This window comes from Quercus lobata, chromosome 8, assembly GCF_001633185.2.
Source record: "Quercus lobata isolate SW786 chromosome 8, ValleyOak3.0 Primary Assembly, whole genome shotgun sequence".
NCBI lineage: Eukaryota > Viridiplantae > Streptophyta > Magnoliopsida > Fagales > Fagaceae > Quercus > Quercus lobata.
In genome coordinates, this window is record NC_044911.1 from 23,690,387 (window position 1) to 23,709,976 (window position 19,590).

Consider the following 19,590-nt stretch of genomic DNA (forward strand, 5'->3'; position numbering starts at 1 on the left):
TGACTTGATGGTAGGAGTCCTCGTTCTACACCCAGAGAGGAGCAGTTCGAGCAATAACCCCAGTTAAGCTCGTGTGGTACATGTGGTATTATCCATTGCTGTCACATGATGTGGAGTCAATGAGCCCACACCGGAGACCCCCCCCCCCCCTTTTTTCATTCAGCACCAAAAAATAAAAAATAAAATAAAAGTAATTAAATGGTGCAATACTGAGAAAAAAATTATACAAGGGTAATATTGGGAAAAACAAGGTATAATTAAACTGATTAGTGATTCTTTTTTTTGGTTAATTATAATTAAGTGATTATAAACTATTACTTTTTTTAATATTTGTAAATTAGTATATTTGTATTTTTTTTTTAACTAACTTTAGGATAATTTTCTAATTGGTCTACATAATATTCACATTGTAAACCAAAGTTTTGATTCATGTAATTATGTAATATGTCATAAAGTTTGTAATTCAATGATATTGCTAGCTTTCTTTTATGAGAAGAACCAAAGTTCAAATTCTCTCTCTATCATTATGCTAATTATCGAATTATCAATATATATATGGCTAAATGATTGCAACTTAAGTTTACACAAAATTCATTTCAGGCTACTAATTTCACTTTTGTTCAATTAAGTCCTTTAAGTTTCAAACTTATTAAATTTAAGCCTCCTGTTAGTCTCCATTAAAAATTATTTTTAAGGAACACAAAAACAACTCCGTTGTACATTTAGGATGATTTTCTATATCCAACACCCACAACCCAAATCAACACAAAGCCACAAAATCCACAACAATCCCAACCTTACCACAATCAACAAAATCCATCCAAACCACCATATCAGAAAATCCTAAATACTATCACCACCACCATTGACAACCTTTTCGCCCACGACATGAAATCACCACATCTAAGACCACCTCACAACGCCGCTGCAAACTACCACAAATCTCATTGAAACCAAACCCACAAAAATCCCACCACCACCGAATCAAGTCACACACACACAAAACCCTAAACTAACCTATTGTCAAGAACCACCACTACCCAAACGGATTTTTTTTTCAAAATAACATTGATTTTCAAACAATTTTGTTATTTAGCACATTTTCAAAACTATTGAGGAAACTAACATCTCGAGTGTAATAGACTCAATTTTGGGAGTGCCAAATTGAGTTCATTGAAGTCAATTTCAGGATCGTCGCATGAAAATCAAGTTTGTAGAACTCAATTTCATTTAAATTGAAATTGAGCCTTGCAGACTCGATTTCTTATCCATGCCCTTTCCGTTACACTTCATCTCTCACTCACAACCTTCTACCTTGAAACCCATAAATCACGAAGAACAAAACCCAAACACCTAGAAACCTTGAAACCCAAACAGAAACCCATGAAGAACAAAACCCAAACCACAAAAAAAAAAAAAAAAAAAAAAAAGGCGGCAACAACGAAAGAGGCGGCAGCGATTGAACCCAGGTGGCGAAGGCTCCAAGCGAGGACGACAGGGTTTGTTGATGTTTTCTCTCTGGATCTTTGGATGGGTTTCTTGATTCTTGTTCTTGATTCTCTCTAGGTCTTTGGGTAAGAGATTCTTGATGTTTGTTGGGTTTGTTAAGGGAACTCGTTTCTTGCTTCTTGACGTTGCCAACGGACGTGAGAGAGTGAGAGACAGAGAGAGTATGGCTGAGAAATTGAGCCTGTAAGGCTCGATTTCAATTTGTTAAGGGCCATTTGTGAGAAAGAAAGCCCAATGACAAGGGCAACAAAGAATTGACAAAATAGGTAGGAAAACCATTAGGCCTAAGCGGTAGGAATAATGAATCACAGGCCCAAGAAATAAACAAATGGGTCTTGAAGAGGCAAGTGGGCTTAAAGAAGTCCGGAAAGAAAGAAATAGTATCCCATGGGCAGTGTATGAGGTAGAAAAGCGAGAAAGGGCCGCCGCAGGCCTAAGGAAATGCAAACTAAGAAAGTAAATGGTTTTATAGCAGGCCCATAAACCCCAAGGATGAGAATAAGGTTATTGGGCCAGGGAAGTCCAATAAAGTTAGTAAAAAACCCATGGGAGTGTGGAGTTAGTGAATGGGCCGAGGAAGCCCAAAGAAAGCAAACGGGCCGTGGATGCCCAAAGGAAAGCCCAAAGGGACATAGGAGCCTGTAAGTAAAAGCAAAACAGTGGCTATGTCAAGCCACTAAGAGAAGGAATAAACGGCTGGCCTAAAAGAGGCCTAGCAGGATTAAGTTGTTATGGCAGGAATAACAGTACAACATTGCAAGAAATAAAGAAAACCAAGGAGTGGGCCAAAGAAATGTAAGGCCCATCATCAGACAAAGTCTAGCTCTTGAATGGAGCGGAAAAATAAAGAAAAGCCCACATAAGAGGTCAAAAAACACGGACGGCAAGCCTCCAGACCACGGCAAACACATGAGCAGCAAGCAGATTTTTGGACATATCTGAAAGGAAAGCACGCGCAAGGCCCAAGCACCACCAACCTGTACCTAGCCAATATGGGACATGGTAGGGTCATGGGTCAGAGGTAAGAGGTAAAGGGGGTATGGTTTGGTGGTGGCGAGAGGGGAAAAGACCTATTTCGTGACTCCTGCCTAAGCCCTTTTGGGAGATACGTCCTGCTGGAATGACAGACCACCCAAAAGAGGCAAGGTTGAGGGGGGAATCGTTAGGTGCATGCCTTGAGGGAAAGAGAGAGAAAGCATTTACGCCGTGGCAGGTAAGAGTGCTATGGTGGACTAACAAATGAAACAAACCTGCCTTTGTCTGGCAAAGGTGAGTGGCACACAGACGAACCCTTTGGTGGTCGGCAAGTACGCCCAAACCAGACAAAGGCGGTTAAGGGGTAAAGTGGTAAAATCTGGTCACGACAGGTACTATAAAAGGACCCTTGCCGTGCCTTGAAGGGGGGATCAAAAAATAGAGAGTATGGCGGAGTAAAAAAGAAAAGAATAAAAAGAAAACAAAAGAAAGAAAGAAAGATACTCCCTTCGTCCCACTTTTTTTGTCCTCTATTCCATTTTGAGATGTCCCAAAATATTGTCCTGTTTCTAAAAATAAAAGTCATTAATATACTAATTTTCCTATTATACCCCTATTAATTTACTAATTCAATTGTTTGATAAATTTATTTAAGGGTAGTTTTGGAAACTTATACATTTTTAAAAAGTAGACAAGATAATAAATGATGTTCCTTTAAAAAGTTTGACTATTCAAACAGGACAAACAAAGTGGGACGGAGGGAGTAAGAGAGAAAACAGAAGAAAAAAGAGAGATAATATAATAGGCATGCACCAGTAGGTCGATTTCCCTCTCTCCCCCTTCAAACCCTGCTATCTTCCAAAACATAACAAGGATTCCTTTTGGGCATTAACCATTCAGGTCCGACTCCCTCAAAACTATTAATCCCCACGACAGGATCTTTTCCTGAGAGATTATTTGCATTGAGAGGAGGCATTCTCCCCTCTTTGGTTTTGCTTCTGCGGACCAAACTTAAACTTGACTTTATGCCCATTCTTAATTAGTTCATATTACTTTCTTTCTCCTTTACTTTCTTTGTAAATGACATTATTACGACTGTAATTATGTTTTATAAGTACGGATTACTTGGCCATTTTCCATTAAATAGTCAGAGTACTCTGTTTTGTTATTATTATTATATCTATCTGTCGTAACTCATCTGAAATAGCTCTATTTGCCGTAAGCATACTCCTGGTAGACGAGGCATAGTTTGTGCGCAAGCCGATCCAAGTTGAGTTACAGTTGGACCGGTCTCAACTCCCTTACTCAGAAACATTCGGGCCCAATATCGCAGGAGGCAGCCTAACCCAACACACAACGCAAAAAGGCCCCTACACAATTTAAATGAAACCAAGTTCAATTGACTTGATTTCAGCACTCCAAAATCAAGTATGTTGCACTCAAGATATTAGTTTCCTAAATAGTTTTGAAAACGTGCTAATTGACAAAATTGTATAAAAATTAATGTTATTTTTTTATAAAAAAAAAAACTCCTACCCAAACACTTAACAATAAATCTTTGTCATTGACCCACAACGTTACCAAGCTCGCAAACCACTCGACGTTGTTGTGACACCATCATACCGCTTAAGTTAAGATCGATCTTGCCTTGCATCACCACTAGCCATCGTCCCTTTAGCACTGATTGGACACCATTACCTTAGCAATTCACAGCCTAATAAGTAAGACCCTCCCATCCCCCCTAATTTTACTTCGTTTTGTATGCATCATTAGACATCCACCGTGTTTTCCATTTAATTTTTTATAAACCACTTTTTAATAATAATAAAATATAAATATCATCTATCAAATATGTAGAAAATTAGCCTAAATGTAAATTAGCGCTGTTTTTGTGATCCTTAACAAATCATTTTTAATAGAGACTAATGAGAAGCCTTAGAGTGTGTTTGAGAAGTAATAAAACCCACAAATTATTAGAGTTTTTAGCTAATTTTTGGTACTATTCATAAGTCACATTACACTTTTTAATACTATTCATAGATTCTACTATACTATTAAGCTAGCTTTTAGTTTTTATTTTTATTTTTTTTTTATTACATTACTTTTAGCAAAATATTTTCAGTTTCAACTAAATAAGTTGTTCCCAAATAAACCTTTAATTGAATAAGATTGAAACATAGAGACTCAATTGAACAAAGTAAAACTAGAGAATTGAAATGAATTTTGGTCAAACTTAAAGAGGCAATTTGTAATTTAAATTTTAGCCCATATGTAATTATCTAGAATTATAAGAAATTTTCATACAAATTAAATCGTAGAAATTGCTTTTCAACTCGTTTTTAGCCACTTTCAAGGCACAACCAAACCAAACACAATTTACCAGTTAGTTTTTCAGAAAATAATAATAATAATTTTCCAAAGAATGTTTTCAACCCTATCAAGCAAAACATTATAATATGCTCCCAAATCTAAACCAATAATCCGTTTGGATTGAAGAGGAAAGGAGGGGGAGTAGAGAAGAGTTGGCCTAAAATTAACCTATTTTTAACCAACTCTACTCTACTCCAATTTGTAATTTAAATTTTAGCCCATATGTAATTATCTAGAATTATAAGAAATTTTCATACAAATTAAATCGTAGAAATTGCTTTTCAACTTGTTTTTAGCCACTTTCAAGGCACAACCAAACCAAACACAATTTACCAGTTAGTTTTCCAGAAAATAATAATAATAATTATCCAAAGAATGTTTTCAACCCTATCAAGCAAAACATTATAATATGCTCCCAAATCCAAACCAATAATCCGTTTGGATTGAAGGGGAAAGGAGGGAAAGTAGAGAAGAGTTGGCCTAAAATTAACCTATTCTTAACCAACTCTACTCTACTCTCCTCTCAATTCAAACAGGCCCTAAAGAAATTAAAAGTAAATATTAAAAAAAAAAAACAAAAAAAAAAGACTAATTGTAGAAGTTGCCTTCCACGTTAGGAGCATACATTCTAACAGCTTTCAATTACATCCAAGATAATTAAACAAGAAGACTATATAAATATTATAATATCTGAATCTAAAAAAGGACAAATAAGAGAGTAGAAGAATACAAATGGCGCAAAGCAAAGGTGAATGGACTACAGGTATATCCAGTTCAGTTTAAGTCGTGGAGATCTTCAAAATCCTGAAATTCATAAGAAGTTCCCAGCAGAGCTGCAGAAGCTACTTTCATCAGTCATCCTCTTCTTCATCAAGCGCAGTACAATCTTCTATCTCTGAAGTCGGAGCACTTTGTTTACTCATAGCACGCATTTCTTCAATTTCAATGAGCAACAATGGGTCACATACTATTTTGTCTGCCCGCAATATCTTAGGGCAACCTGGCAAGAGAAAACGGGTCAAGACTCAAGGGTGAGGCTCAAGCAGGAAATTGTAAAGTGAGAGCACAGAAAATCTATTTACCTGCAACAGGGCATTGACGGGCATTTGACCGAATGTAGACCATGACTACCTTCTTTTCATAAACATGCTTGCATTCCACACTGCATCAGGGGAAGAAAACACTTGGAAAAAAAAAGCATAAATAGAAAACATTTGATGTCACAATGCCTGCTCCAGTGCATTTGCAACACAAATATTTGATTAAAATCAGTAGTAACTAACAAGATGATAAGTAAGCATTTTTTTTTTTTTTTTTGGATCCACATCCATGAGAACTTTTGAATGTATGACCAGGTTACTGAACTTTACACCTCAGGGATGGCAAATCAATTATGCATGCTTTGTCTTCTTGCTGTAGTTATGAACAGTCATTTCTTAAGAAAGAAACTCCTTAAAAAGCATACCAGAAAGATAAAAACTTTTTTTTTTTTGATAACCTTCGGACTTGCCTGTAGCTAGTAAAACCTACGGCCCTTAAGAACTAGTTGTAGGGTAATCTAGAGGCATTCACCTCTGATGGACTAAGCAATTTATGCTCATTCCCAGAAGCAGAAAGATAGAAATAATATTTTCAGGTGTAAGATAACCATTGGTCTTTGGACTTGCCTCCAGCCAGTAAAACCTATGGCCCTTAAGAACTAGTTGTAGGGTAATCTAGAGGCATTCACCTCTGATGGACTAAGCGATTTATGCTCATTCCCAGAAGCAGAAAGATAAAAATAATATTTTCAGGTGTAAGATAACCATTGGTCTTTGGAATGACTCCTGCCCTAAAACCAACTAGTCCAGATTTCCAAAGCTACCTTCCTTTGGGTCCACATAATGTCCATCATCATATATTCAAAAAAAAAAATCACCTTGTAGTTGAATTTTCATCAATAAAAGGGTTAAAACTTAAAAGAGCCATGGCTGACGGGGTTATGGAAACAGTATCCACCTAAAGGTAGGGCAAAGCCCAAGCAAAAGTGTCTATGGCAGTAAATTAGGTTTTTACATTTTATTTGGTTATTCTACGTTAAGAGTATTTTAGTAATTCTATAATTGCTGGGTATGGATCATACTTATGGGCCTTTAGTTATTTTTTATTAGAAAGTCTTGTTTAGTTTATAGATCTTTATGTGTGAGCTTTAATTTGATTCGATTAGGATTTAGTTTACTAGTCAAAGTAGGAGTTGATCAATAAAATATTGAGGGTTTTTGAATAAATAGGCACATTGGCCTCTCTCTCTCTCTCTCTCTCTCTGATATTCTGTCACTATTCACCGTACTGTTCACACTTCACATGCACTATTCATACATATTGTTTGCACGCACTGTTCACTGATTGTGGAGAAATTCAATTTCTATTTCTTCCAACAAAACTTCAAAAGAAGTTGTCTAGCAAGTTTTTGGCGCCGTTTCTACTAACAAATGTTCCCAACAAAACCTTTCTTATAAAAATTTCTAAAGCCTAGACCCACAAATCCTCCTAAACCTTAATCCACCACAAGCGCACATAAACAAATTCTCCAATTTATCTAAAGTCAATGTTGGGTGGAAGGAAGAGTGAGAGAGAGTGAAGAAGGAAAACTGTTTTTGGAACAAGAAAACAGGAAAACTTTGAAATGACTAATAGATTACCTGCGAACTGGTTCTGCCAGTTCAGTAACAGGCTTTCCACTTAATGGGCAGGTGACATTCAAAAGGTTGGACTGGGTAGTAGTCATTACAATGTCCTCCTGCTCTTCGCCTGGCATTGGCTGTCCTGCATGATGAACATTCTGCAGGAAAAAGCAAGAACACCACCTAATTAGTAATTGATAAGTAGAGAACAACATCTAATTAATACTGAAAGACAGACAATTACAAACAGAGACTGATAACATATGGCCAGCAAATATGGAAAATTGGAAAGTGAAAAAGACAAACATGAAATTGAAGAATGGCAGTGTGTGTATGTGAGAGACTTGGGACAAATTGAGGAATTCAACTGTGTAGAAGACTAGGTTTTAATTATTTTTATTTTTCATTATTATCTCAATGCTAAAAAAATATTAAAAAAAAAAAAAAAACTCAAAATTATAACTAATCAATTCCATTTAACCTTCGAATAAATATATACAAGAACTCTTTTTTGCACCGGTAATATTAGGACTCCTAATTTGATTAGCAAACTGAAAACCAAATAAAAGACTAACTTGGACACAGAAAATAAAGCCTAAAATATTTAGGATTTCCTAGAAAATTCTAGACTCAACTAAACTACCAAAATACCTTTAATTCACAATGATTGCAAGAATCACAATTTTGCCCCTAAATTGAAATTGGCCACACCTTATTTGTTAGGATTTAGATCCGAATTGGCAAATTCCAGTGCCAAAGTGAGAGTAGTATACATAGTAATTTGGTTATGATAAGTACCGAGTCATAAGCTGCTTGAAGACTACAAGTTTAAGATGACTAGTTCAAATGACTTCATGACTACCTGTGTGACCGTCCTAGGTAGACAAAAAGTTTGCATGACTTTCACTGTGGATTAACTTGTTAACTTAGTAAAATGTTTTGTGATTCACTTGCCTATTCCATCTTTCTACTTGGAATGTTGGGCTTGACTTGAGTATATAAAATTTCGAGTAAAGATTACGTAAGATCATAATCAACCTTTGGCATAGCCAAGAGCCTTATAGCTCTCAACTGGTACTTCTTGGTGTTTCCAACAAAGATAGTCAAGGTTCAAATCCCCCCTCATTGTAACCATTGAATTATCATAAAAATAATCAACCTTTGGCACAAAGTACTTAATCCAACACGGTACAACAATAGGGTTTCGAATTCAAAAGGGCATGCTCACAGATATTCCAGACAGTCAAGCCAAGTAACGAATTACTGCGATGATAGAAGCTCCATCAAGTGGTGCATGCAATACCCTTAGATAAGGCCTGGCTACCTCGGATTAGTCATAAACAAGGCCCAGTTACCTTGAATTAGCCATAGATTTTTGCTTGCTATATAGTTTTTTTTCCTGTTGTTCGTTTCTCAGGCTAGCATTTTGCGGTTGCTTTTCACACCTCCGGCTGGTTTCTTGTTTATCCATTATGGGTGGTTCAATGTCTTTATTCATTGAATCCAAAACTTTTGAGTTTTCAATTGAGGAAGGGGGGTCTTTTTTCCTACTACGGATTGTTGAGAGGGCTGGAATTCGCTGCATTCTGTTTTAATGGGAAGAGAGAGTGCTCATAGATTGTTGTTTCACATGGAGGAATTGCTTTCTAAGCAATCTTCTGATCACTTTGCAAGAACTATAAGGGAGGGGGAGAAAGTCCTCATTCCGCAAATGGGTTCCAATGCCCATGGCACATTCCTCTTACTTTCTGAACTTTTGCATGGTTGACAAAGGGGCAACATTGTGATACCGGAGGGGAGGATGGGGAGTGGATGGAGGGGTTTTGGTCTGCACCTAAGGAAGACGTTAGAACCAGCCTCCCTTGCTGGGCAAGGCCAACCGCATAGACAATCAAAGCCAATTGTGGTGGCTGCCGGACATAACAATCACAGTGGCAGTATTAAAGGAAAGGAGAAAATTGCGGAATTTTGAAATTTGATAACCTCTGCTTCCAGTTCTTTTCACCGTGATCAATGCGATTTGTATTTGGAGAAGGCAAAGGCACAGATTGGGGCTAAACTTACGTCTAATATTAATGGGAAAATCAAAACAAATTCGCTGACCTTAGACTTATTCCTACGTGTAGAACATGGAAACGGTGGGAAGTGAACTATAGTATCATCATAGGTTAGACAAGTGGACCCTAAGGTATTGAATAATAGGCCCAACTACAAGACCAAGACAAAACCCAACTTAAGTGGGATGGGTAACACTCGTAAAGGAAAGGGGAATAACAAATGGATTCACAAGCCCAATACGTTGGCTTTACCTACGTCCAATGCTGAACGCAAACCGCGGCCCAAGCCCATCAACCACTCACAATCACAACCCAACCCGCTGACCCTAACTCAGCCTCTTACCCACCCCAAAGACACATCGCCTCTTACCCACCCTAAAAACACATCGTCTCCCACTTAGTCACCCACAAAAGAAGTTCCAAAGACCATGATCACCTCAGATACGGTGCCGATGGACCACTCAGATCAAGCCAAACACACCCCTAACAACGGCAAACCTGTGCATGCCTCGGTGGGTCCCGATATTGCGATCTCAAAGCAAGAAGGTTCATAAAGTGCTATCACGGTGGACCACGAGCTCCCGATATCGACAGAGGAGGTGGGTTCACAAATCAATTTGGGTTCAAGACCTTTGTCGGGCATTTTGCCTAAGGATATGGCACTAGGTCAGCTTGAAGGTGGCCACGGTGGGTCTCGCCCTTCAATCAAGGATTTTGTTGGTGATTTGGAGAGCACTTAGGGTAATTCTAATAATTGGGTCCTAGTGCTACACTATGGGAAGCAAATTGTAATCCCCTTCTCTCTTCACCACTCTCCTGGGAGCATCTCGGATTTCTCAGAACATGAAGGAGATGAGGGTCAGGGTAACGACACCTTCAAGGAAGAAAAGCGCATTGTTAGCTAGGCAGACGAGTGTGATACTATTTCTATAGTCTCATGTTCAGAATGTGAGCTGTGGGACACTGAGGAGAACATAATTCGAGGGGTAGCAATGGAGGAGCCCTTATTTGTGCAACCTTTGGCCGTGGCCAATCTTGATGTCCATCTAGAGGTGAAGGGTGCTTCCACAAATCTATCACCTTGGGTTCTCAGCCATATTAAAGCATTTAGGAAATCTGTGGGGACTTCCTTGGAAGGTTTCAAAGCGGAAATTACTGGGTTGGTTTTAGCCTTAGAAGCCAAGAAGAAATCTGTCGTGCAAGGAAAGAACTCTCGGAAGAAAGGTAACAAATTGGGTGTCAAAGGCAATAGAGAATTGAAGAGTTTGCTAAGCTCTTGGAATTTTGAGAAGGACTCTACTATTTCAAGCAGTGTAATTAGGGATCGGGATTTAGTGGTGCCTCAATGAATTTAAAATTAATCTCTTGGAATGTTAGGGGGCTGAATGATAGAGACAAAAGACTCCGGGTTCGGAATATGATCAGAAGCTAGGGTGCTGATGTTATTTGTTTTCAAGAAACAAAAATGGAGTTCATATCCAGAAGAGAGATACGAAGCTTGTGGGGTTGCCAGCATGTAGACTAGCTTTATTTGGGCTCTATTGGTGCTTTTTTTGTGTTGTGGGGGGGGGGGGGGGGTGGTTTCTTGGTGATGTGGGATAGAAGGACTGTGGAAAAAATTGATGAAGCGGTGGGTCAATTTTATGTTTCATGTAAATTCAAAAATGTAGAGGATCAGTTTGAATGGGCTTTTTACTAGTATTTATGGTCCAAACTCTAATCTTGATCGGCGATTGCTTTGGGAGGAGCTAGTTGGTGGAGTGTGCCTTGGTGCTTTGGTAGTGATTTTAATGTAGTGAGATTTCCATCAGAGCGTTTTGGTTTAGGTCCCTTCTCATCTGCTATGATTGATTTTTCAGATTTTATTTCTAAACAAGGTCTTATAGATTTGCCTATGGAAGGGGGTACATTTACTTGGTCTAATTCCAAAGAGGTAGCTTCATGTTCTAAGCTTGACAAGTTTCTACTATCTTCGGATTGGGAAGAACATTTTCCGAATATTCGTCAAAGACAACTCCAAAGGTTGCTCTCGGATCACTTCCCAATCCTTGTAGAAGGGCAAAATTTTCAGAGGGACAGTCGGCCATTTCGGTTTGAGAACATGTGGTTAAAGGCAGATGGTTTTGTGGACAGAGTGAGATCCTGGTGGGTATCCTACACTTTTCGAGGCTCTTGTAGCTTTTGGATTGCAAGCAAACTGAAAGCTTTGAAGCTGGATTTAAAGAAATGGAATGAGGAAGAATTTAGGAATGTGGAAAATAGGATGCACAAGTTATGGAAAGATCTAAATGATTTAGATTTGATTGCAGATTGCCTACCTTTAACCAATGAGGAGATATTGGAGAAGGATTGGCTTCACACTAAGCTTGAAAAGGTAACCCTTATGGAAGAAATTTGTTGGAGACAAAAATCTAAGGCGCTCTGGATTCGAGAGGGAGATAGAAACTCTAAGCTCTTCCATAGAACTGCAAATTCTCATAGAAGATTTAATACCATCAACAATCTGGGTGGATGGTGAACTAACATTGAATCCGAGTTCCTTAGCTGCTTGCATTTCCCTCTTTTACAAACAGTTATATGCCGAGAATGAAGGGCAAAGACCTGTCCTTAATGAAGTGGAATTTTCTAAGATTTCCAGGGAGGATGCAACTTGGTTGGACAGACTCTTTGAAGAAGAGGAGGTTTATAGTGTTATCAAAGATTGCAATGGTGACAAATCTCCGAGGACAGATGGTTTCTCGATGGCTTTCTTTCAGTCTTGTTGGGATTTTTTTAAAGCAAGAAATTATGGAGCTCTTTGGCAACTTCCATTCCTAGGCTATTTTTGAGAAAAGCCTTAATGCCACCTTGCTTGCTTTTATTCCAAAGAAGGTTGATGCTGTTAACGTGAGAGATTTTAGACCTATTAGCCTTGTGGGCGGTATTTATAACATCCTATTCAAGGTGCTAGCTAATAGGCTAAAAAGGGTTATTTCTAGGATTATTTCTGAGACCCAAAATACCTTTGTGTTGGATAGGCAAATCTTGGACTCGGTTTTAATTGCTAATGAATGCTTGGATAGTAGACTGAAGGCAGGAGTTCCAGGTCTTTTATGTAAATTAGATATGGAGAAAGCATTTGATAATGTAAGTTGAGACTTTCTCATGTATATGTTACAGCGATGTGGGTTCTCTGAGCAGTGGAGCAAGTGGATTTTATTCTGCATTTCCAGGGTAAAATTTTCCATTCTGATCAATGGTAGCCCTAAAGATTTCTTTGGGAGTTCTAGGGGACTACGTTAAGGAGATCCACTCTCCCCGCTTTTATTTGTTATTGTTATAGAAGTTTTAAGCTGGTTATTAGATGGGGCTGTTCTGGTTGGTCATATCTCAGGATTCACTGTAGGTCCCAGATATCATACCCCCTTAATGGTGTCTCATCTTCTTTTCGCGGACAATACTCTAATTTTCAGTGATGCTTTACCTAGTCAAATTGGTAAATTGAGAGACATCTTATCTTCATTTAAGGCTGTGTCAGGTTTGCATATTAATCTGGCTAAATCCGATTGGTTCCAATTGGTGAGGTGTTAAATATGGGTGAGCTGGTGGCCCTTTTAGGGTGTAGGCAGTCCTCACTGCCAATGACTTATTTGGGGCTTTCATTAGGAGCTAAATTTAAGGATAGGGCAATTTGGAACCCTATTCTTGAAAAAATGGAGCAAAGATTAGCAAGTTGGAAGTGTTTGTATCTATCAAAAGGTGGTAAGGTTACTTTACTTAAAAGCACTCTCTCAACCTTGCCTACTTATTACCTATCTCTCTTTCGTATCTCGGTGGATATTGCAAATTGCATTGAGAAACTCTAGCGGGATTTTTTATGGGGTGATATTGATGAGTCCCATAAATTCAATCTAGTCAATTGGGCCCAGGTGTGTAGCCCTTTGAAGTCTGGTGGGTTGAGTGTGCGGAATTTGAGAAAATTTAACCAAGCATTGCTTAGTAAATGGCTGTGGAGGTACGGTATAGGGACAAAACACCTTTGGTGGCGAGTTATCGAGATCAAGTATGGGAATATTTGGGGTGGGTGGTGTACAAAAGAAGTAATAGCTGCTTATGGTGTTAGTCTGTGGAGAACTATATGACAAGGCTGGACAGCTTCTTTCATCTTCAAAGTTGGCAATGGTAATAGAATTAAACTTTGGCATCACTTGTGGTGTGGGGGTTGTACTCTTTGGGAGGCATTTCCAGAACTCTACAGCTTTAGTTGTAACAAGGATTCTTATCTTGAAAATGTCATGTCTTTTCCTAATCAGAGGCTTCATTGGGATCTTCGATTCTATAGAAAGCCCCAAGATGAAGAGATGGAACAATTTGATATTTTTTGGAATCTTATACACTCTATGACCTTTACTAGTGAGGGGCATGACAAACTTTACCGGAAGTCGACAAAGAATAAGGGCTTTGAGGTTAGTGAATACTACTTATCCCTCTTCTCGACCCCTAACAACCTTTTTCTGTGGAAACCTATGTGGCGCTCAAAGATCCTTCCTAGAGTTGGTTTCTTTTCTTGGACTGCCGCCTTAGGCAAGATTTTGACCCTTGATAGACTGGAATAAGGGTGTCCCCATCATGGATTGGTGTTATATGTGTAAAAGAAGCGGGGAATTAGTAAACCATCTTCTTCTTCATTGTCCCATTACTTTCAAGCTATGGTCTATGGTTTGGATCCTTTTTGGCGTGATTTGGGTGATGTCTCAAAGTGTTGCAGATTTATTTGCATCTTGGCAAGGTCCATTTGATAGACAGCGCATAATAGACCTATGGCGGGCTGTCCCATATCGTGTATTATGGTGTCTTTGGCAGGAAATGAACAGTAGATGCTTTGAGGGAACAGAACGGTTGATTCTTGAGACTAAATCTCTCCTCCTCCACTCTTTGTTTGATTGGTGTTCTGTTTTCTCTTATTTTTCTTGCTCTAATCTTTTTGTTATGCTTGATCATTGTAATTTTCGATCTTGATGTAACCCTTTCCATGTACACTCCCAGTGTACCTAGGGCTTTTGATTTATGAAATTTCGTTATTTATCAAAAAAAAAAAAAAAAAATTGTATTGTTAACTTTGGGCATAAGAAACAATTAATCCATTAATTAGGAAATTGAGGTCAATTAAATAAAAACCCAAACTAAATTTTTTTTTTAACCTAGCACACAAATAACAAGACCTTTAAAACCACACAAATTTTTTCTTCAATTGGAATTCACACGAGTCCCATTAAATAAATCTTAAATAGAAGAATTACTGAAGTAGTAAAAAATTAATCTTCCATGGCTGCACCAGAGAGAATCCCTACAAGTTCACACAGACATACTTCTTGTGCAAATAACAAAAAAGGTTGTTCCCAGCTCAAACAACAAATACTGTAATATATTTCTCAAAAATGATAGGAAGGTCAATTAATTGACTTTTTTTCTTTTTGATAATCTGTCGATTAATTGACTTGTCCTATGGTTAACTGACCGTATGATCTTAGCCAGAAGTTAGATCATAATGTGAACTTTATTTGCTTGACTGCAGAGATTTAGTATTACAAAGTCACAAACAAAGCCAGACACTTCAAATGGTGGCCTATGCCTAGCATGTAAAGCATACTAGATATATTGCCATTCTTTGGATGAAGACATTATATGAAATCCAGCCTGATGTCTACGCAGACAAATAAATATCATGTGCTAGGTGGCACTTATATTGATAACTGATTTTAAATGTCTTTCAATATGTTTCATCAAAGAAACTTTTTTTTTTCGTTTTTTTTATTTATTTAAATTTTATATATTGCAATCAATCCATCTTAATTACCTTTAACCCTTACTTCTTTACTCATGTGAAATTGTTCTAACTTAGCAAGCTCCTCTTTTGCAATCAAGAGGAAGAAAGTCTTGATTACCTTTTCCTCAGGTTCCCTTTTGGCAAAGCTGTGTGGCTTGGATCTGATTTGACCTAAGAGTAGATCTTCTCAACCCTCACAACCTTCATAACTAGTCTCCAGCTTGTTGGCCATCAAACCTTTTAACAAAGAACAGAACCAATGGTTGTCCACTATCCTGGTGACAATACTATGGACCATATGTGGAGGAGAGAAAAATAATTTTTGACGGTGAAAAGATGGATCACATAGGTACTTTGATTTATAGTAAATGTAGGAATTTGAAATATGCAACGGCTGAGAGGGAAAATGAAGAAGCTCATAAAGTTCAACAAGAACAGTAGAAAGGTCCCAGCCATCTTAGCTTTGGGTCAGCAGCTCCCAATTGGCAGGCTCTATTGGTTGTAGGAGATTAGATTAAGCTTAATAATCCTGGAGGGATAGCTTTTGTGGCAAAAAGCAGGGGAGGAAAAAGAATTTGTAGATTGTTATAGCAAAATTGTAAATAGTAGGGTGCAAGCTAGACTCGTTGCTGTCAAGGAATCACTAATCCAAGTTGCCAATCTCGGACTCCATGAGTTCATTGCACTAGTGGAAAGAAAACAAGTTCAACAAAAGTGTTCCAAGGTAAATGTCATCCCATGGCAATGTGCAGTGCCAGCGGAGGACATACAACAAATGAAGCAGGCAAGACTTCATTCCGCCTCTTCTTCATCGACTCCTATTTAAGAGCCCTATAGTAGGTTCTGTTATCTAAGACAATTTACATGACAACATCCTTCTGAACCTCAATCGTACATCCGTATAAAACCCCAACTAAACCTTATGTCTTATTTCAAGTTACATTGTGAAAAAAGTATGAGAGGAAAAAAACAAATAAAGAGGCATTTAATGTGACATAAAATACATAAATGAATTCCTAATGTGAGATGATTAAACACCCAACATAATCTGTTCACCAACTCTATAAAAATTAAGAATAATAATAATATAATTAAACAATATTGAAAATTACAAAAAATATATATATAAATAAATATAGCCTATCCTGATAATTGACCAACACCCAAGCCAAAACTTCAAAAGAAAATGATAGAAATTTTTATTTTATTTTATAGGTAAGTAAGAAGAAAATGGTAGAAAAAAAAATACCCAGATAGCTTCTCTAAACTGGCGTATTATAGGATGATTTTCTGGAACTGAAGATGAATTAGCCTTGAGATTCACAATTTCATCATCAAACAGTTTCTTAAAATTGGTTAACTGCATTTAAAACATCAAATTAACGAGTGAGTTATAGAAAAGAGAGGGAACAGAAAGAAAGAAAAAAGCATGTGAAGAGAAGTCATTGAAAGAATAAAAAATGTGCATTATATATAAGCACCTCTGGCCCAAGCTGATACCTATCTGCAACAGAATGAATTGCTGTCGAAAAATGTGTAGACTGTTCATATTTACCCGACAACTCAACAGCTGCATTTTCAATTTCCTTTACCTGCAGTAACATCCAGCAAACAATCGATCTATGTTACCAAATTTCTGGAGTTTCCCTTCATCTTCCAACTGTAGTTTATCAATTTAAACAAGGAGTTGCTGACATTTTCCTAAAACAGGAATTTTCAATCATCTTAAGGTAGGTTTTAACAGTTGCTCTTAAGTATTTATACACCAAATTAGGGTTTTGTATTACCTCAAATAGAAAATTCTTGGTTAAAACTCAGACCCATAAAATTTAAAAAATTAAAATTTTAAAAAAAAAAACCCAGAAATAGGATTTCTCAGCATTGTCAAAAAGAAAGGTTATTAGATTTCCGAACTATTTCTCATGTTATTTATTTATGAGCTTTAAGATAGAACTCACTGAACTATAGTAGTTATATCAAGATCAGTCAAGTGGACAATTTCGTATTCTAAGGATCCAAAATGACAAAAAAAAAATTACAATTCAAAACAATTTGAACTTATTTTCCTTTCCGAATGTTTTTGCATCCACCAATTCTATAAAAATTTAAGATTTATTGGTTGGATGGTGGTAATTTCTCCAGAAGTACCAAATGGTAAAATGAAATTTGGATCCAGAAGTTCAAATTCCTTCTTGCTTTTCTACATTGTCTCATCAACTAAACAGGCATAAACAATAATACTATGAATAAAAGGCTCATTGTCCAAAATACCATCTGAGACTGGTTATCTCTCTCCAAATCAATTGCAACTTCCTTCATCATATTCAATGCCTTTCGAATTTCCTGAAACATGCAACCGAAACTGATTTGGTAATAACTCAAGAATAAGAGATGAAATGACAAATGACACACCATTTGGGTAGGAAACCAAAGCAATTAATTTTAATTTCAAAAGCAAAAAAGTCACATTGTTTTCCTGCTCCGAAAAGCAAGCCAAGTAATTTGAACATGCTAATCAATCAGCATATTTTTGACAATGTACAACAACAACAACAAAGTCTAAGTCCCAAAACTATGGGATTGTCTATGGATCCTCAACAGACTAATCGGCTAATTGCTCAACAAACTAAGCGGGGTTCATGAAGATATAAATTAGAAGAATAAGTCACTACCAAACTAGCATTTTCAAAACTTAGGGAAGCACTTGTCTTAACATTTAATAGCACAAAAAAAGCATTTCAATTTCAACTTTCAAGAATTAGGTAAAAAAGAAAGATGGTTATTGGTTCCAAAATCAAAGCATAGAGCAGATTAGGGTTTAAATTTTTTTTGAAATTAAAAAAAAAAAAAAAAAAACACTTATTATGTAATCACTTCAAAAATGGAGATGGTCCCTTAGGGTTTGCAGGGGATCAAATGATTCAGTGTCACTGGCAAAGCACTAGTAAATGGAAGAAATTTGATTATCAAAATCACTTCCAAATTTTTTTTTTTTTTAACTACAAAGAAAAAAAAAAGAGGAGATATTTTACAGCGATGAGGGACTGATTGTCGGAGTAGAGTGTGGAAGCTGCGGTTCTGATTCTGCCACTGACGCCACCACTGGACCGAGAAGCCGAGGTCGACGCCATGCCTAGGGTTTCTCTCTCTCTCTCTGATTGAATAAGCGGTTTAAGTTTTGGCAATTTGGAGGGAGAAACAGAGGGAAATCGAAAGTCTTCTCAGTTCTCACTCCTTCAACGCACCGTTTTTGGAATTTATTTATATATTTTTATTATTATTATTTTATTCATCTTATCATTATAAATAAAAAACCAAAAATGAATTTGGTTTTTTTCTTTTTTTCTTTTTGATAAGTAAGAAGAGAATATTATTAATAAAAGAATAGTAAGAAAAGCATACAAAGTTCACGGTAGTGAACAAAGGAAGAAAGAAACAAAAAAACAAAAGCAGCCCTTAATCTATACTAATAGAGGAAAGAAAATCCAAAAGGGTAGAACAATCCGAATAGCCCCAACAATGAGACCAATTGAAGAGGGTCCGCTGGCAATGCTCTAATAACTGAACCACTGTTTTTTCCTCATCCTCAAAAGACCGATGATTCTGTTTAGTCCAAATAGTCCACATTAAACATCCTGGAACCAAATCCCAAATATTTGAGCTATGCTTCCCAAGTCAATGATACCAGCAAAATAATAAGTCCACAATTGAACCTGAGATGACCCATTCCATCCCAAACAACCGAAGCATATACATCCACAAAGAATGAGCTATCGGACAAAAAAGTAACAGGTGATCCACAGATTCCGCATTACAACAACACAAACAACAACAATTCGCCAAAGGGCTACCACGAATCATAAGGTTATCCAAAGTTATAATCTAACTATGGGCTGTTGTCCACATAAAAAAAGCCACCCTTTTAGGAACCTTAACTTTCCAAATTCCTTTCCAAGAGAAAGTGGAAGGAGCTACATTTCGAATCTTATAATAAAAGGACCGAGTATCAAACTTCCCACTGCCATTAAAATCCCAACAAAGCCTATCACGACCTACTTCCCTAGGAATTCAGGTTTGGATGAAATGAAGAAAGGAGTAAGAAGTTGCCAACTCCCAATCATTGAAGTCCCTGTGGAAACTTAAACTCCACACTCTGTCATTATCACCCACAGGAGGGCTTAACACCTCAGAAATACAAGCCTCCTTATTA

The 19,590-nt window shown here is 37.3% G+C and overlaps 1 protein-coding gene across 1 annotated transcript; it reads right to left on the reverse strand.

Annotated features, from left to right (window-relative positions):
- Positions 1–5,436: 5,436 nt before the first annotated feature.
- On the reverse strand, positions 5,437–18,615 carry LOC115957994 (E3 SUMO-protein ligase MMS21). Its single transcript, XM_031076357.1, has 7 exons — positions 18,413–18,615; positions 17,652–17,723; positions 16,862–16,972; positions 16,630–16,740; positions 7,536–7,675; positions 5,937–6,016; positions 5,437–5,854 (listed from the first exon to the last, which is right to left on the reverse strand). Exons 1-7 carry the CDS (start codon positions 18,509–18,511, stop codon positions 5,706–5,708), a joined length of 762 nt encoding a protein of 253 aa, XP_030932217.1. The 5' UTR covers positions 18,512–18,615; the 3' UTR covers positions 5,437–5,705.
- Between the last annotated feature and the right edge of the window lie 975 nt (positions 18,616–19,590).

Coding starts and splice junctions, on each gene's coding strand:
- LOC115957994 (XM_031076357.1), bottom strand. CDS start 18,511: ATGGCGTCGACCTCGGCTTCTCGGTCCAGTGGTGGCGTCAGTGGCAGA. Junction 16,973..17,651: donor GAGATAACCAGTCTCAGATG/GTATTTTGGACA, acceptor ATGTTACTGCAG/GTAAAGGAAATTGAAAATGC. Junction 6,017..7,535: donor CTGGCAGAACCAGTTCGCAG/GTAATCTATTAG, acceptor CCCCTGATGCAG/TGTGGAATGCAAGCATGTTT.